Source organism: Diadema setosum, chromosome 8 (assembly GCF_964275005.1).
Source record: "Diadema setosum chromosome 8, eeDiaSeto1, whole genome shotgun sequence".
In the NCBI taxonomy this organism is placed as follows: Eukaryota; Metazoa; Echinodermata; class Echinoidea; order Diadematoida; family Diadematidae; genus Diadema; species Diadema setosum.
In genome coordinates, this window is record NC_092692.1 from 15,301,072 (window position 1) to 15,328,750 (window position 27,679).

The 27,679-nt window shown below is 40.3% G+C and overlaps 1 protein-coding gene across 1 annotated transcript in view; it reads left to right on the plus strand.

The window, feature by feature from the left end:
- LOC140231397 (phospholipid-transporting ATPase ABCA3-like) overlaps nt 1-19,675 on the plus strand; it is a 34,226-nt gene extending 14,551 nt beyond the window's left edge. The window contains exons 10-21 of the mRNA XM_072311523.1: nt 2,718-2,873; nt 3,724-3,934; nt 4,402-4,651; nt 5,891-6,090; nt 6,851-7,599; nt 8,230-8,728; nt 9,510-9,703; nt 10,188-10,490; nt 17,237-17,424; nt 18,260-18,430; nt 18,689-18,885; nt 19,476-19,675. Of these exons, the coding sequence (XP_072167624.1) occupies nt 2,718-2,873; nt 3,724-3,934; nt 4,402-4,651; nt 5,891-6,090; nt 6,851-7,599; nt 8,230-8,728; nt 9,510-9,703; nt 10,188-10,490; nt 17,237-17,424; nt 18,260-18,430; nt 18,689-18,885; nt 19,476-19,675 (3,318 nt within the window). The remainder of the gene's footprint in view (nt 1-2,717; nt 2,874-3,723; nt 3,935-4,401; nt 4,652-5,890; nt 6,091-6,850; nt 7,600-8,229; nt 8,729-9,509; nt 9,704-10,187; nt 10,491-17,236; nt 17,425-18,259; nt 18,431-18,688; nt 18,886-19,475) is intronic.
- The last annotated feature ends 8,004 nt before the right edge of the window (nt 19,676-27,679 follow it).

Sequence of the window (27,679 nt, forward strand, 5' to 3'; positions counted from 1 at the left end):
GTGTGACAAAATACACATTCAATTAAATACAGCAAGAAAAAAAAAATCTGGTGAATGTGTGGCTGTGCACTGATATGACATTTTCACTGTCATTGTGTGATGATTCTGAGGGTTACAAAGACTTATGCAGTTTTTCCTTTCTGTGAGGACATTTTGTATTTTTAAAGCTCTATTTGTCCATTAGATTTAGTGAAAGTAGCTTGCTTGCTCGGGCCAAATTTAAACAGAACTACATTGTAAATGCAGTGACATGCATAGCATAGCCTATATACACCTGAAAATATAGACATCCAGGCAAGTTAGGTTATGTTAACATGACTCTAATTGAGTAAAGTGCCATCATCAAGGATCATGTTAATAGTAATGTAGGTCATTTTGATGCTTGTGGTAATGCAGAATGGATTTTTCATCTCTGTTTGTTGTTCATTGACAAAATGAAGAAAATGAACTCTCTATGAAGACAGAAAAGATAGATGGCTGTAGGACGGGTATACAATGTGTAGATTCTACGGGCATTTTTATAGCTAGGAGCCTGTAGTTTCCCCAACCAGTGTGCATGGCAGCCTACCCTGTGAAATTTGTAAATTGTTATGCAAATTCATGAAATTCTTCCGTCGAGATGTTTTCATTGCAACTGATTGACAAATTGCCCCACATCGACGTAAATAAGCACTGAATTGATCAGTGTTTTAGTAGTAGCCATGATAAAAATCCTGCTCGAGTATGTATGCCCATGATTTTTTATTATGGCTACTACTAAAACACTGATCAATTCAGTGCTTATTTACGTCGATGTGGGGCAATTTGTCAATCAGTTGCAATGAAAACATCTCGACAGAAGAATTTCATGAATTTGAATAACAAAGCAGTACCCACTGCATGCTATAAGGATTAGAACCAACACTTGCTGTCGGGCGAAAGCTCGGTGGTCTAGTGCAGGTGACGCCTGTCCGGTGATCAGGAGGTCGTAGGTTCGAATCCTGCTCGAGTATTTATGCCCATGATTTTTTTACCATGGCTACTACTAAAACACTGATCAATTCAGTGCTTATTTACGTCGATGTGGGGCAATTTGTCAATCAGTTGCAATGAAAACATCTCGACGGAAGAATTTCATGAATTTGAATAACAAAGCGGTACCCGCTGCATGCTATAAGGATTAGAACCAACACTTGCTGTCGGGCAAAAGCTCGGTGGTCTAGTGCAGATGACGCCTGTCCGGTGATCAGGAGGTCGTAGGTTCGAATCCTGCTCGAGTATGTATGCCCATGATTTTTTATCATGGCTACTACTAAAACACTGATCAATTCAGTGCTTATTTACGTCGATGTGGGGCAATTTGTCAATCAGTTGCAATTGTAAATTGTTTTTATGTGTTCTTTATGTGTACTTTACCATAGGCATCAGAAGGTGTACAGACTGCCAATGCAACAGTCCAATACAAATATCATACTCACACATATCTGTAACACTCAGAAATATTTGTAACTCCCCATTCATGTAAACACTTGTAACACTAAACTATGTATTTGTTGTTTGTTTAGCCACAGTAAGATATTATCTGTGTTGCTCAAACATGAGCAGCACGGGGGAATATACAAACCTTTTGTTTCTCAAATACAAGTGTATGTACTACGAGTTTTTTTAATCTAACATTGAAATTCAAGAGGACTAGTCCAAAGTCTGTGGAGTAAAACTTGACCTCAAAATCTTGAGGTGTCTTGTTTGATTTTTGGGCATATGTTGTTCGTGTTGTTATCTTGAAAGTCTATTAGTCATGAGTACAGAGAACTGCTACATGTAAATGTGACTCAGGCCTGTTCATAGCATTGCACACAGTGTGGCTACTATAGTGGGAGCTTCCTATGTGTGATGTAATAACTGATACTCTGGATCAGTGGGTTGTAATGTAAGGGATTGAGAAAGGAAAAGAATGATTTTCTCCTTTACCTACACTCAATGTTAAGACACTCATTGAATTGATGCCATCTTTTAAGTGTTTACAAACAAAAGTACAGAGACGTTGCCATAATTCTGTGAATGAAGGCATATCTTTATAACAAGCTGATATCTTCCTATGCCTTGCTAATCTGGCTAATTTTGGGGATGATATGATTCATGGCTAGTCTGCTTCATGATTTCTTTTGATTTCAAGCTTGAGATACATGTCAAGATTGGCTGAATTATTGTAGAAAAATTACATTATGTCAGTAGTCATAGTTTTAATGGTCATAAATGTCTGTTCAATGTATTAATGTTGTGATGGTGTGTGTTGTATGCCAATATGTTTCAGTTTCAGTTCCAGTCTGTGTAATGTCAATGTGTGTACTTGTAATATACTTAATGTAGGTTTGTTCTCATGTCCAATGTGCCAAAAAAAAAAAGAGAAAGAAACAAGAAATCAATCAGTCAGTCAATCAATCAACCAACCAATCAATCGGTCAGTCAGTCTGTCAATCAGCCAACCATCCAACCAAGATTATCATAAGGAAATAAAGCTCATGTGAGGGTCACAGACATGTGTGATCTAAATTTTCCTGTGCTAGAATAAAGATATGTTTTATGACACCCTTCATATGTTTTCTGACTGCTAGTGTTTGACAGAACTGGTGCACCATAATGGCAAAGCATCATGCAAAGCATGCAGCAATCCCCCGATTTTAGTTTGTGTGGAGAGCGCTTCCTAATTCCACATCAATGTCTTTGCCAATCCTCAGCTGAAGGGCTACCCACACGACGATGTCAAGGAAGAGATCAATCGCTACATCAAGTCTGTTGGCCTAGAGGACAAGCGGTCAGTAAGGGCCAAGGCCCTGTCCGGAGGCATGAAGAGGAAGCTGTCCGTTGGCATAGCACTCATCGCTGACTCCAAGGTGTGTTTCCACCTGGCTCCTACTTCAATCTTTCTTTCTTTCTTTTCTCATAGTACTGTAAAATGTCATCTCCTAATGAGGAAATAGATATATACGTAGCATCAGCAATTGCATAAAAGTATTTGTCTTTCTTTGGGTACTTTATAGTATGAATAATTAGATTGTAAAGTCTATGAATAAGTACATTGATAAGTATATGAATAATTAGGTAAATAAATGAAGCAATGAATGAAGAGGAAGCTGTCCATCAGCATAGTGTTCATCGGTGACTCGGAGGTGTGTTTGCTGCTCACTCCTATCGAATCTTTTTTTTTTTTTTTTCTGGTAGTACTGTAAAATGTCATATCTTCATGAGTAAATAGATTTAGCATCAGCAAATGCATAAGGGTGGTATTGTTGTGTGAGAATTTCTGATCATGAAGAGAGATATGTACATCGTTTTGTGTTCAAATGAGTATCACCTTAGCGGTCATGTTTGTGTTTTTTATAGTGTTTAAAAGGTACTGCTGATCTAATGTATTCCATATAGTGTGTTCATTATTATTATGGAAGATACTGCAGCTATGAATTTATGACATAGTTGAAAATGTGAAAGATTTGCTAATCTTCATTAATATGCTGTAGTTGACGAGAATTTCAAACTTCAAAAAGTCACAGAGTTATACAAGTCGACTGAAAATACATTTACTATGGTAGATTTGAATGTATTTTTTTTTTTTTTTTTTTTTTTTTACAGTTTTACAATAAATGATATGCAGTGAATGATTAACTATGTAAGTTTTGAAAAAGAGAACTTTGTGTAAAATATGGTTAAAGTTAATGTGAAAGATTCTGAAACCATGTTCATCAGATTGTAATGCTGGACGAGCCGACATCTGGCATGGATCCCTCGGCCCGTCGCTTCACCTGGGACCTGCTCCAGCAGCACCGCCACGGCCGCACCATGATCCTCACCACCCACTTCATGGACGAGGCTGATCTCCTTGGCGACCGCATCGCCATCATGGCGGAAGGGCAGATCAAGTGCTGTGGGTCCTCCCTGTTTCTCAAGAAGAAATATGGTCAGTGGATGAATCTCTGCATATATATTTCAGAGATGAAACTGATGTGTATTTTCAACCCCCGCGTAAGCTGCTTAGGACAATTTCCTTTGTTGGTTTTGTTCAAAGGTACAAATTTGAATTTGAAAGCTTATTACATTTCTGAATAGCAAGTATATTTGTCTTCATTTAGGAGGATGCTGGCTTTCTATATATATGTGTGTTGGGCATCTTTTAGCCAATAGTGATTGTCTAGCACAATAATTTTTGTTAGTAATATTGATTTTATATAATTTGTTGTTAATGATGACAGTTACTATTTTTAGCACTATAGGAGGAATACACAACCTCAGTGCTAATAATGCACCTTTGTGTCCATATTACTAGCTCATGAGGTTTGTATCGTCGCTCTCATTCCAAGTCACGTTTATCGAGTGAATGAGAGAACAACCACTTTGTCACTGTCTCGTGTCACTGCTCAACAACAGGCATCGGCTATCACATGGTGATTGCCAAGTCCAGCGAATGCGACGTCGACTCCGTCTCGCAAGTCGTCAAGGAGCACGTACCGGGGGCCCAGATGGAGAACAACGTCGGGGCGGAGCTGTCGTACATCCTGCCCGAGGAGTCCGTGGGCCAGTTCGAGGGCCTCTTCTCCCAGCTAGAGGAGCAAAAAGGCCCCCTTGGCATAGACAGCTACGGAGCCTCTGTGACCACCATGGAAGAGGTGTTCCTCAAGTGAGTTTATAGGCACACCCGCTTTGAGAGCGGAGACACATGTACTTTTTAGAGAATTACGAGCAAGCATTCACTCACCGATTTCTTTATTCATAATTACTTGTTTTTATTCAAAGATACTGTTGACAACTGGGAGCAGTGATTTCTGAGATTATCACATTTGATGCATGTTCAACTGGTCAGTTATATCACAAAACATCTTACCATATAAATATTTCATAATAAATCCTAAAATATAAGGAGATATCAGTATTTTTTCCACTAAACCATAACTGTAGACAGTTTAGTCTAGAAACATTTTTATTATAACTGTTGTTCACATTTTGTATGTTTAACAATACTTATAATTGATTATACTGATTCAAATTTTTACATTGGTTGTTTCTATCCCTATCTCTGATTTTAGAACTATTTTGAAGCTCTAATGCTGGGTTTTTGTTTCATCTGCAAATGGTAAATAATGCCTTTAAACAGATAGTTTATAGATTATGAACTTGCATTTCTATACTCACTGGTTAATCGGAAGTTTGTGGTTATGGAAGTGAAAGTGACTGTCACCAGTTTGGTTTAGTTTAGGCACACAAGTGAGGCGGTGATGTTACGAACTCAAAACTCTGCTATTAATTTCTGCACAAAAATATCAAACTTTTGATCAGCAACTTATAGTAACTGCAACCCCTTTCCCCTGAACATTATTATTTCTATGTCACTGCAACCCAATGGAAGATGACACATGTATGTGAAGAATTTCTTTAAGCATGTATTTTTCTTGAGATGTTATGTAATACAAAGGGAAATGAAGTGAAGATATTATGTATGTAGTTCATTCAAGGAGTATGACACTGCCTCTTATGTCATTGTTCTTTTCAAGCTTCTGACATTTTCAATTCCATAACTTCTTTATTGTAGGCCCAATCTGGATGAGGTATCTGCCATTTTGGTAGTCTAATTTAAGGTGTGCCCAATACACCTCCATCTCCTTCTCATTAGTATATCTTCCATACCCTCCTGGTGGCATCTCTCAAACAGCTCCTCATTGGATATTGTGTTGGGCCAGAATGTACAGAGCGTGCATGTCCAACTTTTGGTATGAAAACCTGCTAGCTTCTGAAGATCAGAACTTGTCCTGCTCCAATGTTCAGAGTCATGCAACATAGTAGAGAAGATGCAGGTGTGTTATATCTTGAGCTTGGTTGACAATACTATGTGTTCCTCCTTTTTCCCACTAATTCAACACAGGGTTGGTATGAACCACTCCAGTGATGAAAACACAGAGACACGCTACAGGAGTACCTCAAACGCCGCCGAAGGCGTCGAGTCAATCCCCAATGGCAAACCCGTTTCTGCGGAGAAGGAACTGCAGCCTCCCACACCGAATGGAGCAAATGGCGATTACGTGAACCACAGCTTCTCTGCAGATGAGCCTGTCACCGAGTCAGGTATATATCTTGTGCCAAGGAGAATCCCTCTTATGTAGCCTACATACCAGAACACTACATTGTTTTTCCTCTTCTGTGTTTTTTTTTTTTTTTTTTTTCCATCTGAAATGTGTAACTGAACCACAATAGTAACATCAACACCCCATGAAAAATGCAGTCTGTAGTTTGAATTAATGAGCTATGCAAGAAAAAGGTGTAATCACACTAAGAGTTAAATGCTAATTGATTCTTTCTCAATTTAAATCTTGCATGTCAGTGTGGATTTTATTTAGTATGTCTTTGAAATTAACATCTTTTAAAAAGTATGCAACACCAAGGAAAACTAAGTCATTTTTGAAGAGTAGTGCATTGCAATTGGTCATCCAGAAAAGATTGTAATTCTACCTAATATTCAATTTGTGTAGTTTTAGGACCAGGATTTTATAGGAGTTGAGAAATTAACAGTTCAGGGTTTAGGATGAGAGTTGACACTTTTTGCTAGGGGTAAGCACCTCAGTTATGATTTGTGAGATAGAATTTAATTTGGATCATATGACTAAGTGGCTATGTGATTTTATCTTCAGTTCATTGTCAAAGCTGTTCATGCACACCCAAATTCTTTGGTAGCTTGTCTGCCTTAAAACTCTCAGCTTTGATTTTGGCAGTACTTTCAGTGGCAACAGGGTAAATTCCAAGAATTCAAAAACTCTTTGCAACTTTTAGACAGTGGTAAAGCTTCGGTATTATGATTGCATCAAATGCATGCTGTTCATTTCAACAGAGATTGTGCGTACGGTGAACAGCGAGGGAGGTGTCATCATCACCGAGCGGAACACGGGCATCGTCCTGTACTGGCAGCAGTTCCGCGCCATGTTTGTGAAGCGCGTCCTCCACACCTGGCGCAACCTCATCCTCATCATCGTCCAGCTGCTCATCCCGATAATCTGCACCCTCTTCGCCATCATCGCCTCGAAGGTCTTCCCCTCCGTCGGCGATGCCACCCCTCTCACGCTCACCCTCGACATTTACGGCAAGACCTTCGCCTCCTACTCCACGTACCCGAACTCCTCAGCCATAGCCGCAATCAATGATGAGTACAGAAATCAATTTTTTGATACGGAGACCACCGTTGTAGATGTCGACTGCAATGCCACGTACGGCATGCTGGACTACCTCATTGATAAACGAGAGGAGACGTCCGCTCTGTTCGTCCGTGAGAACATGATCGCCGTTACGCTGGACGAGAGCATTCATTCAAATGTCAGCCGCGTGGATGGCGTGGCCCTGTTTCAGGAACAGCCGTACCACACCCCACCCATGGCTCTCAATGCCCTGGACAATGCACTCATGAAGTATTTCCTGAACGACAGCTACAAGATCACCACCATCAATCACCCATTGCCCAGAACGGTCACCGAGCAAGCTAGCGACCAGCTGAATGCGGGCGTGGCCACAGGGTTTGCCATCTCCTTCAATATGCTCTTTGGGATGTCTTTCCTGGCCAGTAGCTTTGTTGTCTTCATCATCAAGGTAAGTTCACCACACATGAAAATAATTACCATATTCTCTGTTTTGCTCTGTTACTTACCTCATGTTGAGGAGAAACATGTTCCATCAAAATTTTGTTGCTCCTCTCAGCACAGCAGACATTGGACATAATAACAGGGGAATTCTTGCAAGTCTTGCTTGTTGTTTTGCTCTTGCAGTTAAGCTAATGTCGTGAGGCTTATTATGGGCCAGAGTGACTTTAGTCTTGGGAACTGAAAGCTTCAGCTGGTTTGGAAGTCATACAGAACTCAAAATGAATTGTATTCTTAGTTATACATAACTTACCAGGTTGACTTCTGATATAAAGTAAACCTGTTACTGACCTTCCAAAACAGGAGCTCCCCATTCTTCATTTTCCCCCATTTCTCTTGGCAGGGAACTAAATGTGCCAATCTGCAATATCACTCCCTGTCTCATAGATCAGAAGAAATACCAGGAATTAACTAGAAGGTTGATAGCAAGGTATCTTGTGAACAAAACTGTCAATAATTCTGATTGTGTGTATTTTTATCAAGAACACCAAAAGCAAAAGCTTATGACAACTTTTATGTTCCAGGATTAAACAAGATTCTACATTTGTGTGATTTCTTAACTACCTTCTTATCTCGTCAGGAGAGTACAGTGAAATCCAAGCATGTGCAGTTCATCAGCGGGGTGCGCATTTCCAACTTCTGGCTCTCCACCTACGCCTGGGACCTCATCAACTACCTGGTGCCCTGCCTCCTCGCCTGCATCATCTTCATCGCGTTTCGCATCGAGGCCTACGCCGGCATCAACAGCCTCGCCGTGCTCCTCATCCTCTTCCTCCACGGCTGGGCCATCATCCCGCTCATGTACCTCCTCTCCTTCCTCTTCAGCACCCCGTCCACCGGCTTTGTCTCCCTCACCATGTTCAACATCATCTTCGGCTCCACCACCTTCATCGCCGTGGAGATCCTCTCCGTGCCCGAGCTGGGGCTCCTGCACGTGGCCGACATCCTGGAGTGGACGTTCATGTTCTGCCCGTCGTTCTGCCTGGGGTCGGCGCTGGCGGACTACTACAACAACTACCAGATCATCAAGGTGTGCACGGAGAGCCCTCTGGCCAGGCAGGTCTGTGCGTCTGAACCAGGTGAGTACACAGAAGGGACATTTTAGACATCCTGCCTTCTCTTTGTCCTGTTCAAACCAGCTTATTGTATTCGTCAGTATATAATAGTCCCACTGTACTGGTCCTTAAAAGGATCTGTTACCACTCAGTTTTTCTCGTGGCGTTTAAGTTGAACAGTAGATTTGCTGAGTACAGTGTATGTAATATTGTTATTGTGCTTCCAGCAAGGGAAGAAAATGTGATGGTGGCTTATCCACATGCGACAGGATCCGTAGGAAGGTACTGCGTAAGCCGTTATTTTTGCAAGAGCTTAATTTTCACAAATTTTGTGAATCACTGTTGGACCACAAATTTAACAACATGCAAAAATGTTGCCATGCGCTATGGTATTATAGTGCACATACGATAGCCTCGATGTCAATTCGTAAAAAACAGCATCTCACAAAAATATCTGTGACCTCCTCATTGGCAAAAATATCTGTATGTGAAAATAACAGCTTATACAGTGAGGTAACCTTTGAAAGCATGTTTATGAATATAAAATGCATTACATTGTGAATACAGTCCGTTTCTTTTCCAGAAATGCTTTAGGAGTCCTTAAATGATAGAGCTGAGAACACCAGTGATTAGACCAACATTTATGTAACATTACTTCAATTCCTACCAGTTACGTTAAGTTATGAGTGTGTATATAAGGAACAAACTATCGCTGTTTGTATGAAAGCATTTAATCTTGTTTACAACCGATCCGACCATGATGTGGTAACATGCATGCAATGCTATGTTATTATGTCCTCTCCAGACATCAAATACCAGGAAAACATGTTCGCCTGGGAGGAGCCAGGTGTTGGAAAGTTCCTGACCTTCATGGCCATAGAGGGTATAGTTTACTTTGCTCTCGTCTTCCTCCTTGAGCTCGGGTTGTTCAGAAACATCAAGTACCTGCTGCGAATGAAAAAACCTGTCAACACTGTAGAAGACGATGTGCCTTCAACAGTAAGCAATGAAACAATTTTCAGACTATTTCTACCCTCATCGACAACGTTAATTTGTGTGTTTTGTTTATTTCTATGGCACAATCTACTTTTTTGTAATGTATAAATTTCAATATATTTTTAAAAGAAATTTTTTGACTCTTTTTGGAATATGTAATCTAAAGAGAAATCATAAAGACAAGAGTCTCGTGTTGCAGCACAGTAGGGCATACGTATATAGCAGCAGCACTAGAAATGTACCTTATTGTATTACTTTTATTATTAGTATTATTATGCCTTCAACAACTTTGAAAAAGAGCCATAGGTGTGTGTATTTATGCCTGAGCAAGACGGCATTTCCCTATTAAAATGATGACAATGAAGTAACTGACAATGTCAACTCTGTTTTAGTATCTCGGTTTCTTGCAAGTCATAGTAATGTACTCCATTAAAGAGATCAGCTTGTCCCATTATGACTAGCTTTATCGCTATGAATTCTTTTGCAGGAAGATGAAGATGTGGCTGCTGAGAGGAAGCGCATCATGCACACACCCAGAGAAGATCTCTTCAAGACGGACGTCCTTCTGATGGAGGACCTCCGCAAGGTCTACCCCGGCACCAGGAGGCGAGAACCGCTGGTGGCGGTCAAGGGCACGTCGCTGGGCGTGCCCCCGCGAGAGTGCTTCGGGCTGCTGGGGGTCAACGGCGCCGGCAAGACGACGACGTTCAAGATGCTGACGGGAGACGAAGACTTGACGGGAGGCGAGGCATTCGTGGAGGGATTCGGCATCAAAGAGAACTTGAGAAAGGTGAGCTCTTGCAGAAAAGTATCAATCAGGAGACTGCAAGCTCAGATTTGCACCTGAAAGTTGCTGCCATGCATGCACTATTTGATGAACTCAGTTCCTTGCAAGGACCTTCCGTCATTGACCTGAGAAAGAGCAACTTATAGTCACTGTTAGCTCTTTTGCTTTGACAATCAAATCTAAAGAAGTCTAACTGGTGCGAGTTTCCTGTGCGTAAATTTGTATCTTGCTCAGTTCTGTACAGGATGAAATAATTTGTATTACTACCCATATAAGGTAGTTTTGCCGGGCAGTTGTAGTTTGTATATTGATTGGTCGGGAAACCACCAGTTTCCAGCAGGCAATATTAGTGGGTGTCATCCTTCTTCCGGGTTTCGTCATTAACTTTTCATGTACACACCAAGAAATGAGAGTTTCTCGCTGAGAGGTTTCGCGATGAAGAGCAAATTCCCATGCGTTAGCACGTAAAAAAAAGAGGACGATCGCTGTGACTGTGTGAGTTCGCCGCGTACCTGAATTGTACATAGGGGTTGTGTGCAAGCATGTTGGTATAGGTGAGCAGTGGTGTAGGGTTCGAGCCGGTGCCGAGTGGATTTTGTTACTTGTAAATCGGGAAGTTTATTTTGTAATGATTTAAGTTACTGCTAGAAGATGCCTGAAATACCTGAAATGGGTAATGATAATAATGTGGACTGTCTACTTTCGGGGGATACGACATCTTTATCATGGCTACTACTAAAACACTGATCAATTCAGTGCTCATTTACGTCGATGTAGGGCAATTTGTCAATCAGTTGCAATGAAAACATCTCGACGGAAGAATTTCATGAATTTGAATAACAAAGCAGTACCCGCTGCATGCTATAAGGATTAGAACCAACACTTGCTGTCGGGCCAAAGCTCGGTGGTCTAGTGGAGATGACGCCTGTCCGGTGATCAGGAGGTCGTGGGTTCGAATCCTGCTCGAGTATGTACGCCCATGATTTTTTTATCATGGCTACTACTAAAACACTGATCAATTCAGTGCTCATTTACGTCGATGTAGGGCAATTTGTCAATCAGTTGCAATGAAAACATCTCGACGGAAGAATTTCATGAATTTGAATAACAAAGCAGTACCCGCTGCATGCTATAAGGATTAGAACCAACACTTGCTGTCGGGCCAAAGCTCGGTGGTCTAGTGGAGATGACGCCTGTCCGGTGATCAGGAGGTCGTGGGTTCGAATCCTGCTCGAGTATGTACGCCCATGATTTTTTTTATCATGGCTACTACTAAAACACTGATCAATTCAGTGCTCATTTACGTCGATGTAGGGCAATTTGTCAATCAGTTGCAATGAAAACATCTCGACGGAAGAATTTCATGAATTTGAATAACAAAGCAGTACCCGCTGCATGCTATAAGGATTAGAACCAACACTTGCTGTCGGGCCAAAGCTCGGTGGTCTAGTGGAGATGACGCCTGTCCGGTGATCAGGAGGTCGTGGGTTCGAATCCTGCTCGAGTATGTACGCCCATGATTTTTTTTATCATGGCTACTACTAAAACACTGATCAATTCAGTGCTCATTTACGTCGATGTAGGGCAATTTGTCAATCAGTTGCAATGAAAACATCTCGACGGAAGAATTTCATGAATTTGAATAACAAAGCAGTACCCGCTGCATGCTATAAGGATTAGAACCAACACTTGCTGTCGGGCCAAAGCTCGGTGGTCTAGTGGAGATGACGCCTGTCCGGTGATCAGGAGGTCGTGGGTTCGAATCCTGCTCGAGTATGTACGCCCATGATTTTTTATCATGGCTACTACTAAAACACTGATCAATTCAGTGCTCATTTACGTCGATGTAGGGCAATTTGTCAATCAGTTGCAATGAAAACATCTCGACGGAAGAATTTCATGAATTTGAATAACAAAGCAGTACCCGCTGCATGCTATAAGGATTAGAACCAACACTTGCTGTCGGGCCAAAGCTCGGTGGTCTAGTGGAGATGACGCCTGTCCGGTGATCAGGAGGTCGTGGGTTCGAATCCTGCTCGAGTATGTACGCCCATGATTTTTTATCATGGCTACTACTAAAACACTGATCAATTCAGTGCTCATTTACGTCGATGTAGGGCAATTTGTCAATCAGTTGCAATGAAAACATCTCGACGGAAGAATTTCATGAATTTGAATAACAAAGCAGTACCCGCTGCATGCTATAAGGATTAGAACCAACACTTGCTGTCGGGCCAAAGCTCGGTGGTCTAGTGGAGATGACGCCTGTCCGGTGATCAGGAGGTCGTGGGTTCGAATCCTGCTCGAGTATGTACGCCCATGATTTTTTATCATGGCTACTACTAAAACACTGATCAATTCAGTGCTCATTTACGTCGATGTAGGGCAATTTGTCAATCAGTTGCAATGAAAACATCTCGACGGAAGAATTTCATGAATATGAATAACAAAGCAGTACCCGCTGCATGCTATAAGGATTAGAACCAACACTTGCTGTCGGGCCAAAGCTCGGTGGTCTAGTGGAGATGACGCCTGTCCGGTGATCAGGAGGTCGTGGGTTCGAATCCTGCTCGAGTATGTACGCCCATGATTTTTTTATCATGGCTACTACTAAAACACTGATCAATTCAGTGCTCATTTACGTCGATGTAGGGCAATTTGTCAATCAGTTGCAATGAAAACATCTCGACGGAAGAATTTCATGAATTTGAATAACAAAGCAGTACCCGCTGCATGCTATAAGGATTAGAACCAACACTTGCTGTCGGGCCAAAGCTCGGTGGTCTAGTGGAGATGACGCCTGTCCGGTGATCAGGAGGTCGTGGGTTCGAATCCTGCTCGAGTATGTACGCCCATGATTTTTTTATCATGGCTACTACTAAAACACTGATCAATTTAGTGCTCATTTACGTCGATGTAGGGCAATTTGTCAATCAGTTGCAACATCTCGACGGAAGAATTTCATGAATTTGAATAACAAAGCAGTACCCGCTGCATGCTATAAGGATTAGAACCAACACTTGCTGTCGGGCCAAAGCTCGGTGGTCTAGTGGAGATGACGCCTGTCCGGTGATCAGGAGGTCGTGGGTTCGAATCCTGCTCGAGTATGTACGCCCATGATTTTTTTATCATGGCTACTACTAAAACACTGATCAATTTAGTGCTCATTTACGTCGATGTAGGGCAATTTGTCAATCAGTTGCAACATCTCGACGGAAGAATTTCATGAATTTGAATAACAAAGCAGTACCCGCTGCATGCTATAAGGATTAGAACCAACACTTGCTGTCGGGCCAAAGCTCGGTGGTCTAGTGGAGATGACGCCTGTCCGGTGATCAGGAGGTCGTGGGTTCGAATCCTGCTCGAGTATGTACGCCCATGATTTTTTTATCATGGCTACTACTAAAACACTGATCAATTTAGTGCTCATTTACGTCGATGTAGGGCAATTTGTCAATCAGTTGCAACATCTCGACGGAAGAATTTCATGAATTTGAATAACAAAGCAGTACCCGCTGCATGCTATAAGGATTAGAACCAACACTTGCTGTCGGGCCAAAGCTCGGTGGTCTAGTGGAGATGACGCCTGTCCGGTGATCAGGAGGTCGTGGGTTCGAATCCTGCTCGAGTATGTACGCCCATGATTTTTTTTATCATGGCTACTACTAAAACACTGATCAATTCAGTGCTCATTTACGTCGATGTAGGGCAATTTGTCAATCAGTTGCAATGAAAACATCTCGACGGAAGAATTTCATGAATTTGAATAACAAAGCAGTACCCGCTGCATGCTATAAGGATTAGAACCAACACTTGCTGTCGGGCCAAAGCTCGGTGGTCTAGTGGAGATGACGCCTGTCCGGTGATCAGGAGGTCGTGGGTTCGAATCCTGCTCGAGTATGTACGCCCATGATTTTTTTATCATGGCTACTACTAAAACACTGATCAATTCAGTGCTCATTTACGTCGATGTAGGGCAATTTGTCAATCAGTTGCAATGAAAACATCTCGACGGAAGAATTTCATGAATTTGAATAACAAAGCAGTACCCGCTGCATGCTATAAGGATTAGAACCAACACTTGCTGTCGGGCCAAAGCTCGGTGGTCTAGTGGAGATGACGCCTGTCCGGTGATCAGGAGGTCGTGGGTTCGAATCCTGCTCGAGTATGTACGCCCATGATTTTTTTATCATGGCTACTACTAAAACACTGATCAATTTAGTGCTCATTTACGTCGATGTAGGGCAATTTGTCAATCAGTTGCAACATCTCGACGGAAGAATTTCATGAATTTGAATAACAAAGCAGTACCCGCTGCATGCTATAAGGATTAGAACCAACACTTGCTGTCGGGCCAAAGCTCGGTGGTCTAGTGGAGATGACGCCTGTCCGGTGATCAGGAGGTCGTGGGTTCGAATCCTGCTCGAGTATGTACGCCCATGATTTTTTTTATCATGGCTACTACTAAAACACTGATCAATTCAGTGCTCATTTACGTCGATGTAGGGCAATTTGTCAATCAGTTGCAATGAAAACATCTCGACGGAAGAATTTCATGAATTTGAATAACAAAGCAGTACCCGCTGCATGCTATAAGGATTAGAACCAACACTTGCTGTCGGGCCAAAGCTCGGTGGTCTAGTGGAGATGACGCCTGTCCGGTGATCAGGAGGTCGTGGGTTCGAATCCTGCTCGAGTATGTACGCCCATGATTTTTTTATCATGGCTACTACTAAAACACTGATCAATTCAGTGCTCATTTACGTCGATGTAGGGCAATTTGTCAATCAGTTGCAATGAAAACATCTCGACGGAAGAATTTCATGAATTTGAATAACAAAGCAGTACCCGCTGCATGCTATAAGGATTAGAACCAACACTTGCTGTCGGGCCAAAGCTCGGTGGTCTAGTGGAGATGACGCCTGTCCGGTGATCAGGAGGTCGTGGGTTCGAATCCTGCTCGAGTATGTACGCCCATGATTTTTTTATCATGGCTACTACTAAAACACTGATCAATTTAGTGCTCATTTACGTCGATGTAGGGCAATTTGTCAATCAGTTGCAACATCTCGACGGAAGAATTTCATGAATTTGAATAACAAAGCAGTACCCGCTGCATGCTATAAGGATTAGAACCAACACTTGCTGTCGGGCCAAAGCTCGGTGGTCTAGTGGAGATGACGCCTGTCCGGTGATCAGGAGGTCGTGGGTTCGAATCCTGCTCGAGTATGTACGCCCATGATTTTTTTTATCATGGCTACTACTAAAACACTGATCAATTCAGTGCTCATTTACGTCGATGTAGGGCAATTTGTCAATCAGTTGCAATGAAAACATCTCGACGGAAGAATTTCATGAATTTGAATAACAAAGCAGTACCCGCTGCATGCTATAAGGATTAGAACCAACACTTGCTGTCGGGCCAAAGCTCGGTGGTCTAGTGGAGATGACGCCTGTCCGGTGATCAGGAGGTCGTGGGTTCGAATCCTGCTCGAGTATGTACGCCCATGATTTTTTTTTATCATGGCTACTACTAAAACACTGATCAATTCAGTGCTCATTTACGTCGATGTAGGGCAATTTGTCAATCAGTTGCAATGAAAACATCTCGACGGAAGAATTTCATGAATTTGAATAACAAAGCAGTACCCGCTGCATGCTATAAGGATTAGAACCAACACTTGCTGTCGGGCCAAAGCTCGGTGGTCTAGTGGAGATGACGCCTGTCCGGTGATCAGGAGGTCGTGGGTTCGAATCCTGCTCGAGTATGTACGCCCATGATTTTTTTATCATGGCTACTACTAAAACACTGATCAATTCAGTGCTCATTTACGTCGATGTAGGGCAATTTGTCAATCAGTTGCAATGAAAACATCTCGACGGAAGAACTTCATAAATTTGAATAACAAAGCAGTACCCGCTGCATGCTATAAGGATTAGAACCAACACTTGCTGTCGGGCCAAAGCTCGGTGGTCTAGTGGAGATGACGCCTGTCCGGTGATCAGGAGGTCGTGGGTTCGAATCCTGCTCGATTATGTACGCCCATGATTTTTTTATCATGGCTACTACTAAAACACTGATCAATTCAGTGCTCATTTACGTCGATGTAGGGCAATTTGTCAATCAGTTGCAATGAAAACATCTCGACGGAAGAATTTCATGAATTTGAATAACAAAGCAGTACCCGCTGCATGCTATAAGGATTAGAACCAACACTTGCTGTCGGGCGAAAGCTCGGTGGTCTAGTGGAGATGACGCCTGTCCGGTGATCAGGAGGTCGTGGGTTCGAATCCTGCTCGAGTATGTACGCCCATGATTTTTTATCATGGCTACTACTTAAACACTGATCAATTCAGTGCTCATTTACGTCGATGTAGGGCAATTTGTCAATCAGTTGCATTGATTGCCCTCACTAGTAAGAATAGTATTGCCCTCGTCTTCAACTTGGGCAATACAATTCTAGTTCGGGCAATAAATGTTGTATCCCCCTCAAGGCCAGTCCATATTATATTAATATTTTGTCATAATAGGGTTATGTCTGATTCATTAATTGCAACAACAGAAAATGGCTGACTGCACAAAGAGAGTAGGCTGTAGGTTTGCAGAAATTAACAGACCACATTCAGTGCTATTAGACTAGGGCAAAAGCTCTTTAAAGATTAATTTATTACGATGTCTGTTGACTCCTGTGCACTCCTGATGTTGCTATTGTACATAAGCTTATTTTTGCTACGTATTCATTTCCTAGGTCCAGCAGCGTGTGGGCTACTGCCCGCAGTCAGATGCCCTCATTGACCAGATGACCTGCGAGGAGACGCTGGTCATGTTTGGCCGGCTGAGGGGGATGCCGGAGAGGCAGATCCCGCCCCAAGTCCACAAGCTGCTGCACATCTTTAACCTGGAGCCCCATGCAAACAAACAGGCCAAGAACCTCAGGTGAGACCAGCGAAAAGAAAAGGATTGAAAGAATCATGAGAGAGAGAGAGAGAGAGAGAGAGAGGAGCTTGTGGCCCATTTTTGTATTGACTGCCTCTCTGCAGTCTTGTGAATTTCAAACGGGAACCTTTTTGCTGCAGGTTGGCTGTAAAAGATGTATAGTGATGACTCACATGAAAAAACAATATGGGAATATTAGATTTGTGATCACCATGTCTCGTGTATTTGATAAAGGAAAGATATTGATTGTTAGACTGATATTTTATCCTTGATGTGCCCGCTGAGGTTCATTCTGCGAAGAAAGCACAGTCAGGGTTATGAACAGTGAAGAAACACTAAGGTATTAGACTTTTCAAATCTGTGAAATCTCTTATGATGAACTCGGGAGAAAATAATCGTAGCTATCATCGAGCACATGCTCTTCAGATGCATTGAAAATCCATGGAACCATGTTAGTTTCGAAGTGGGGAATTCTGCCCATAAAGCATTTTTGTCATTGTGAATAAAATTTTTTGAAGCTATTTAGAACTCATGTGTGAGAAGTGCATTTGTAAAGTAAAAAATTGATTTTTTTTTTTCCCACTGAATATTGTTTCCTACTGTGAATCAAAATGTGTTTTGGAAGATGTTGTGATGGATTATTTAATATGAACAGGTTTGATGATGTGAATTCATATGTGATTGCCGTAGTTGGTAGAAAGGCTTGGGCTAAGACTATTGTCAGATTTTGAGATATGGAAATTTATGTACAATAATTTATGTTGATAGTAAAATCTGTAAATTCTGCCCATACTGCAATAATTGGTGCCAAATTTCTTTCTGATGTGGTTTGTAGTGGGGGCAACAAGCGCAAGTTGAGTACAGCCATCGCCCTGATCGGCAACCCTCCCATTGTCTTCCTGGACGAGCCTTCCACTGGTATGGATCCAGTCACCCGGAGACTGTTGTGGGACGCCCTCTGTAGAGTGCGAGATGAAGGGAGATGCATTATCCTCACGTCACACAGGTGAGCTCCCATGCATGATTAATCCTTGATAATGTGAATTGAACGTGTAGTATGCTCCCGATATACAGGCTGTCAGTTAACCTGTTGAGGACAGGCTTATTTGGTTACAACACGCATTTCCCATAGGCACTTGCCCGAGAATACTTGGGACTCGTCCTCAATGAGTTAACCCAAGGTATATTTCTCTTAATCACAATTCATTTCTTGATTTACCATATTCTTCCCCCCTCCCCATCCCCCTCCCCTTTTGACTGCCAGTATGGAGGAGTGTGAGGCCCTCTGCACCAGACTAGCCATCATGGTCAACGGCAGCATCAAATGTCTGGGCTCCACCCAGCACCTCAAGAGCCGCTTTGGCCAGGGGTATACCCTCCTGGCCAAGGTCCTACCGCCCCAGGATGGCAGCGTCCCCAACCTGCAGCCCCTCAAGGAGTTCATCCTGCGGGAATTCCCAGGTCAGTATCTGGTCAATTGCATCGTGGTAGAATTACAAGTTCAAGCTGCTCATGTTTTTTGTGTCTCAAGACACTATTTTCTTGGCAAAAACTGATGATTTTTACTTTAAGAAATGGATTTATGGAACAGTGTTGCCCCTCGCTTCTCACTCATATAGTTAAGAGTAAACAATTTATGTTATCTGCACATCTGTTAGAAGTTGTGATGTAGTCTTGTAGTTATTTTGGGACCATCACCCATCATGGCCATTAGGCTTTCATTAGTCCCTAAGGTAGATATAGTTGTATGTCTAAATCATTATGAAATGTTGATGGTTGTTATGCTAATACTTAAATACATGAAATGCAAATGAAAAACTAGTTTTCAAAGTGAGTTTTCTACATGTACATAAATTAAGAGGTGAATATAAATATTTAGTGGGCATTCATGAGCCTTCCCCTCACCTTTTTCCACCAGCCCAACTTGCGAAGGCAGTAGAGGCTACTCTGCATGCTGAGGTGTGGTCAGTGCTGCAGTGAAATTGATTGACAAGTCTCTCTAATATGTGTACACTTTTGATTTTTCTTAAACAAACAAAAACACAAAACAGGGAGCAAGCTGAAAGATGAGCACCAGGGCATGGTCCACTACCACATCACCGACCCCGCCCTGACCTGGGCCCGAGTCTTTGGGACCATGGAGAAGGCCAAGGCCAATTTCGGCATCGAGGACTACTCGGTCAGCCAGACCACCCTGGAGCAGGTCTTCGTCAACTTTGCCCGGCTACAGCGAGAAGACGAGAATCTATGATGACCATCCCACTCCCACACTTCTTGTGAGGAGTTGTGTAAGAGTCTGCAGTGTGTGTGGAGTCTCCTCATTCTCCTCGACGCAGACAAAGAAAACGTCTTAGCACGGAATGCCGCTATGTAATGATGCCAACGGCAGTCTTGTTTTTAGTGTTCAGCAGAAGTCAAAGTACAATTGTAATCATAGCTATTATAAAGTGCCAACTTGCAGAGAGAAGTGGAGTGGCTGCAAAGTCCAGAACATTGCAGTGGATAAAGATGCAAAAGGGAGACGTCTTGCAGTGCTTTAAGACACTTCACACATCGTACACTAGCCCTGAGCTATGATTACTTTGTAAGCATTTGTGATATGCTCATGGTAAGTGTGTGGATACACGATCTGAGGTTCTTTTTATGCTTTGCCATTTTATACCGTGTATATATGTATGTGAAATATGTCAAAGACTGTGATGTGAAAATTTTATAATTTTTTTTTTTCTCTCAATAGGCACATTTTGTGCGCTGGTAGCACCATTTGACGAACTATGCTGTGGTAAAGCAATGGCTACCTGGGTGAATGAAACTGAAATCGAAAGGGATGACCACTACGTAGTGTTGATGCTGGACATTATTGAGGCTTGGAGATGAGTGGGAGGGGAGAGGACATTAGTGATATAATGAAGGCTGTGGAGGCAGGAGATTGTGTGTGTGAGTCACAGGCAAGTGACCTACTACAGTACTTTGGGAAATTACCGTATATGCTGTATATTTCGCGAGTATAGACCTTTGTGCATTGGGACTTGTGAGACGATTTCGTGAGCGGTTGAATTTGCAACCCAGAGCTACACTGTTGGAATGAGAAAGTAGTATGTTGAAACGGTACAGGTTTTTTCTTCTTAATCCTACACGAGCTAAAAGCAGATAATGATTGTGGTATCTGATCATTAGCAAGTAGAAATTAAAGCATGAATAAGCATCTCAACTGTAGGATTGGACAAACACTTTCTTATTAAACGTAAATTGATAAATGCAATTGATATCTGTTATTCAGATACTGACATTCTGTTGAACATGTGTGAGTAATAACATTAGCAACCAGGTTATATTGATCATAAATATATAAATCATATATTTCCTTTTGGGCAGTATGTTTGGAAAGTCATGCCATGATTTTATCTTGTCTTCATTCAGTCAAAACTCCTGGTAAACTTGTGTGTAATGATAATGTATTTCATACATGTTCATTATGTAATAGGGTAGCCATTACGCACCTTCAATACGATATACAACACAGTTTTGCTAGTTTTTATTTCGCGAATATTGGTCGACGCGCAAAATTTATGAAAATAAATACACAGCGATATGATACGGCATATACAGTATTTCACATCAGATTTTACCTGCTAGTGAAGCAGATTTATGAGGAGATCCGGTACCTACAGTGTCTGATCTGTCAACTATTCTTGGCTGTAGTACAAGTGGCAAACTGTGCAAAAGGAACATTTTCTTTGAGACATGATTGCGTTGTGCTCGCCAGAGACGGGAGTGAAGACACGCCAGGTAAGGATGTGAGTGGAGAAAAGAAGACTCGAAATTGAGATTAGCTGTGCCTGTTGCATAGAAAAAGGCTTTCACGACATAAGAGGGCACGTGTGAGAATTCCATTCGATCACTGTGATAATACTATATGCATCACATTGTAATGTACCATATGCAGGCAGTCTGTAAATCACAAATCAAGAGCTAAAATCTCTATATACTGTACCAGCATCCTCTACACATTGTACGGCATATCATTATTTCAACCTGCAAAACCCATGTAATATACTAACATAATTGGTGTTTCAACTGACCAATGGTGGATTATAGTGGGTGTTTACTTTGAGTATAATCTGCTCAGTTGCTTACACATAGGGCTTGTGGTGTGCAATCCAGTGTTGTATGCAAAGTAGGCAAAAGTTGGCAAAAATGGTGAGTATTTAATTATTCTTTCCCTCTGTTCATTGCCATCTCAGTTTATTTTGTGCTGAGAGGGAATGCTGCGTAGTCTACAAAGTGACCTTGAAATAGGAAGAAAAGTCTTTGCACTATCTGGTAAGACAATGTTCAGATGCTTGAACTCGTGTAGAAAAAATGAATAGATGATGTTTACGCACACCACAAAAGAAGTGGAAAAAATAGGGAGATATAAAACAGGAATGATGATTACACTGTGAAGAGGCCTGGATCAGTTGTGAATCAGGACTGCTACATAAAATGACAATTTTGACAATTTTTGTCTTTCTTTTAAATGGAGCTTGTTCAGGTTTATATTAGTGCTTTCAGTAGTCTGCCAAAGTTGTTGTTTGCTGTCTGTAGTCACAGTTTTGTTAATCATAGATCTTATCGTTGCTGGGGTGACAAGATCTTGTATCTCAAATTTGATGAAAATGACTTTTTTTTTTTAAATTAATGGTCAGATAATTGGTTAAGTGATGTCCTGTCCAAATCGTAACTGTCTCACCCCAAAAATGAAGCCACCACGGCATGTTCAAAGGAAAGGTTATCCCTTTTGATACAGTGCTTTAGCCACCATGTTTTTTGGCTCTCCTGAACATTTGACATTTTGTAGATACGAGGTCTTGTCGCCCCAGCAACATTATGTTTGTTTGTTGTTGTTTTTGAGCACACTGTATTTCTTCCCATTATTATGCCATATGTCTAACATAATTTAGGGTATGTGACATCTGTATATTATGACTTTGAATGCACACTTTGAGAGATGATGATGAACATATCAAAGTGATATAGTACTACCGTACTTGACATGATGACTTGAAATAGGAAGGGAATTTTTTTTTCTTTTGTACAGAATGTTTAAAAAATATATTCTCTATGATGATAGAGACGTCAATTGAATTATTGCATGTTTATTGAAAGAAATGTTCCGTGGCTTTGATCATTGATGAAAACATGCTCTGTGGACAAATAACAAATTTATATCAGAAGCATTTTTGTTATTTCTTCGAAAGTAATATGAATTCTTTACATTTCACCTGTCATTGACAAATGATGGAGAGAAGCACTGTACTTCCTCACTTGTGCAATGTGCATTTTTTTATTTTTATTTTAATTCATTTATTAGTTTTGGTCTGTATTCATAGGCAGGACTAGCAGTCTATAAAAGCATGAGTTTGAGAAATAGCAGAATCAAGAGCATAAAATTAAAATGTCAAGCTTACAGTGGGCAATGGACACAATGCTTTGACTAAAATTAGATTTACACAGGGCATCCGAGTCTCTTTTTTTTTTTTTTTTTTGGGGGGGGGGAGTGTCTTTTGTGTTGAAGTTGTATATCATACATCATGCTGAATAAAAGAAAAAACTAAGGGCAAGCATTACCCTGTTAAAACTTGTTGAGGTGTCTGATCTGAGATTAACAATTTTTATCTAGTCTGTACAAGGCAAATTAAAGGCAAAAATTTGCTCTCCTGAAGTTGTGTGATATACAGTACAATGTTCCCCCATTTTCCTGAGAATGATTTTGTCTTCTCGACCAGCGAAAGATGGAAATATCAAATCTTCCATTTTCCAGTACTACTGTTGATGGAAGATTTGATATTTCCATCTTTCGCTGGTTGTAAAGACAAAATCTTCCATTTTCCAGTACTGCTGTTGATGCAGGAATCACTTCGCTGGGGCAGGTTGGACCAAACCTCAAACCTCCCCACATCTATTTTTCTCACACTCTTATCTGCACTGGTAATAATTACTGGACCAGGTATAACCACTGTCAAAATGTTTATTCTCAATCATGTTGGCCGGCAGACTCCAATTTAAGATGTATTCTACAAACCTGTGAAGAGAAAACGACTTTCCTCTTGGTTTCATTCTGTCTGTGTGGAAATTCAATACTTTCCATGTTATTATTTGTGCCATATAAGAATTGGCATACTGTTGATATTATCATTGCAAAATCACAATCAGCTCAACTCTTTTACAATTGCAGAATATTTTTGAAGTCGCTCTATTGTATGAGATGACTTTATAAAAAAGAACACCATTCCATAGAATTAATTAACATTTTATATGTACAAATATAGAAATTGTGATATACAGATAGAAAGGATGTAGTAATATTTATCAATGATATAGACAGTAATTATCAATGCCTCTGTGGTATGCAGCTGGTCAATGTTCTCATGATATGTATGTTCTCTGAATAACAACTTTTTGAAGACTGTGCGATTGTCTAGGGAGAAACTAATCAGTACATTCATAGCATTTATCTTACCTTTTTGAAGAACAGATTGATGTTTATTTTGTTTTGAATGTCTAGAAGAATGTGGGTACTAGGCAGATAGATAGATTGATAGAGAGAGAGAGAGAGAGAGAGAGAGAGAGAGAGAGAGAGGGATGATATTTATATCAAGTTGCAATTGATAGGAACTTAGATATGTTTTGCATTACAATTTTTACTATTGTCTCATTATTTTTTCGTTAACAAAATCATAAGGAAATAAAGGAATTCTATGCACCCTCTGTCTGGTATGTTATGTTAATCCAACTGTTGAGAATGCATCAAAATAGAATGCATTTTAAGAAATTTACTTCTCATAAACGTCAGATGAAACAAATTTTAGTGGCTAAATAATATTACTGTGATGGGGAATTTGATTTAAATTTGTAATAATTTGAGAGCGAGATGTGGAGATTCATTTTGCTGTTGCCAAAAGAATTAATAAGAAAGAACTTACCTCACGCAATGAAATGGCCACATTGGGCCATGTGTTCTGGTGCAATCATGAAAAATAAAGGCAATCAAAGTACTTGTATTTCAACAAAGTGATCCTCCTTGAATTCTTTAAACTCGGTACAGATACATGTAAACTTGCTCATTATCGCCAGCAACTCTGTGGGCTAAAATGTCAGTGGAATTGAAAATCTCTCGTTTCATTTCTAAGAGGGTTGAAGTGTGAGAGAAATGTTAGAAGAGATGAACATTCCACTTTATGTAGGTTAAGGGGTATATCATGGTGTACTGTTTTTTCGGGGGGGGGGGGGGTGAGGGCATGTTTGTGCATCATTCTGACTACTAAAATGTAAATATTATGAAACTGTCAGGAGGCATGGGCATCTGAGTGCATCTTCACATTTATTTGTAACTAAAGCAAAGGTGAAATTTATATTTTTCCCTCATGATGGAATGGGTAATAAGCAAGACATACACATGTACCGTTTTCAGAGGAATTGATTTAATTTTAATTCTTTTTTCTTCTTGTTCATATGGTTTCCTTGACTTCATGAGGATTTTTTATTTTGATATGTAATGTTTCTAATGTCCCCTTATTTTTAGTGTAGAACATAGCTCTTGTGTTTTTTTATTTACTTATTATATACATAATACATTGTATGCCCAACACACTATACATGTAGGACAGAGAACTATGTATCTATTTTTATCAACTTTTGGATGTTGTAAATATTTAAGGAAAGAGTTCTCTAATATATGCAATTACTTTACTTTGATGTAATACCCGTAGTGGTTTTGCTTTGTTGCTTTAGTAGTGAATGTCACTCAATTTATGACTTGAAAATATATAATTGTACCGTCTGAAGGTCTCGTTGATTTATGTTGCACAGTGACTCAAATGTTTCACAATTTTTATATAATAAAAACAAAGTTGATATTTTGAATGTTTGCTGCATCAGTTGATTAAAAGAAGGCTAAACAATTTATAGAGAATGAGTCTAAGTCTCGTCTTATGCAGTGGTGCATTCCCTAGTTAAATGTTGAACATGCTGCGAAGATAGCATACATACATACATGCACCTTCATCGGATGGTGTATGTTATGGTGTATTGGTCGTCATATGTATCAATTTTCATGTTATTTGTATGAAAGTTGGCATACACATGTGGTTTACTGTAGGTAACCACCCCTGCAGGCCTTTGTCCATTAGTACGAGAGTGTACGAATAATTGCAAATGCATTCCAATCCACATTAAATTAGATTTTAATAAATCGAGTAATATCCGACTAACAGAATAGTTGATGGTGCATTTAAAAAAAAAAAAATTATCTAAGGAAGTTATTGAATTCAAAGTTTTTACCATCTACTTTGTCTGATTTTACTTCATCAAAACCAACTTGAACATGGTGTGGCATAGTAGTTTGATAATCAGATTCACATAAAATGTACACATACTTGGCACCACACACACACACACACACACACACACACACACACACACACTTTTATATATATATATATATATATATATATATATATATATATATATATATATATACAAAAAAAAAACAACAACAAACAAACCCAAACAAACACACATTAGGACACACCAACATAAGTTATATTATACATTTACTCTGCAACACACTATATAAATTGCTCATTCAAAACACAAATATAATTGTGGTACAATTTTATTATCACTGGTATACTCATGGAAAGAAGTGCAGTTCTGGTCTGCTCTATTGGGCCTATGCTGTCTTTTTTTTTTGAAGATCAACTAGTTTTGGGGGTTGTTAATCCACTGTGTTTAAGATTAGAATTTAATTGTGATTGGCCCTGAAAAAAAAAAGACAAGAATACTATACTCAGAATCTCAAACTGAGAAAACCTAGGCAAAACAGCTTTGTAAAATATAATTGCCTCAATCATTATTGATTATCTAACAACTCATTCCCAATCTTGTTCCTTGTCACTGGCCTTGGAATAGGAATGTCTGTGGACGTTGTCAGTTCCAAGTCAAATCGTATCAAACTGAAAATGGAAACTAGTTTGTTTGGACAAACATGAACAAATTGGTGACTTGGGTCACTTGTCACTACAGGTTCTTCTGATATCCCCTTGATACAATTATTTTCTGCACATGACATATGAAAAGAGATAACAACTTGTGTGTTGGGGTGCCCCTTGAATCTATCATTAACAATACAGTGGTCAACAATTTTGAGCATATGCAGCTGTGTGATTTATGCTGTTATGAACAGTGTTCCAGAATAACCCAACCATTCTAAATGAAGCTAAGTTTAGCTGTTTTCACTCGTTTCTTTTTTTTTTTTTAATTCCTTTCCTAAACTTGTATAAAGTAGAATCACATCAAAATTATCTGCACTTCAAGGTGATAGAGTACCGGTGGGCAGGCTTTCTCTAAAATGGGACAACTATCTAGTACCTACACTACAGTTCTACATTCACAGTGGCAGTACCAATGGACATTGTGTGACACATTTGCTGTCTGGGGGAAAGCACTTTTTTTTTCTCACATTAATTCGCAGTTTAACACTGGGTTTGAAGATAATTATACTTGTCTATATATTTTCCCTTGTTCATGATTTTCTTTGGATGTGACCCACAGCAATTTCTTTTTTTCCACTTTTCATTTCACTGCAATTTCTTAAAGCTGAACAATAAATTTCAGCAAATTCCAACTCCCCCTCCAATACTGATGTGAGAAAATTGAAAAAGCATGCAGTTTTCACAAGCCATAAAAGTAAAAATAACTCTTTCAATCAGTCTGCAATGTGCAGTTTTCAAAAGCTATAATAGGTAACAAGAATTCTTAATTGGTCTGCATGATGCCACAAGTTTACAAGTTTATGAGTATTTTAATCAATCGAAGTTCTGTATGCGATGTACATGACTACATTTAGTATGACCAGTGGCATACATTATATGATATTCAGATTTATTTGAAGTCTACTGATCATACATGGATAGAAAAACTGTGATTTCCATTCTATTCGGAAGAATCAATACCTGCACATTTCATCTATTATCAATATTTATGGGTTGCACAACCACTGAATTTCTTGGAAACAGAAAAACAAAAGAAGAGAATAACCACCAACAAAGTATGTACAATTCAGAGCATCTGGTGGCTTATCAAACAAAAGCAAAAATGACTATCGTTATCCTGAATTAGTCATCTAAACACTACACAAGATATAAGTTCCCCCCAAAACAAATCGCTGTAAATTCTGAATGAGGAAACTTTGAGGAAATCTGAATACAGGGGC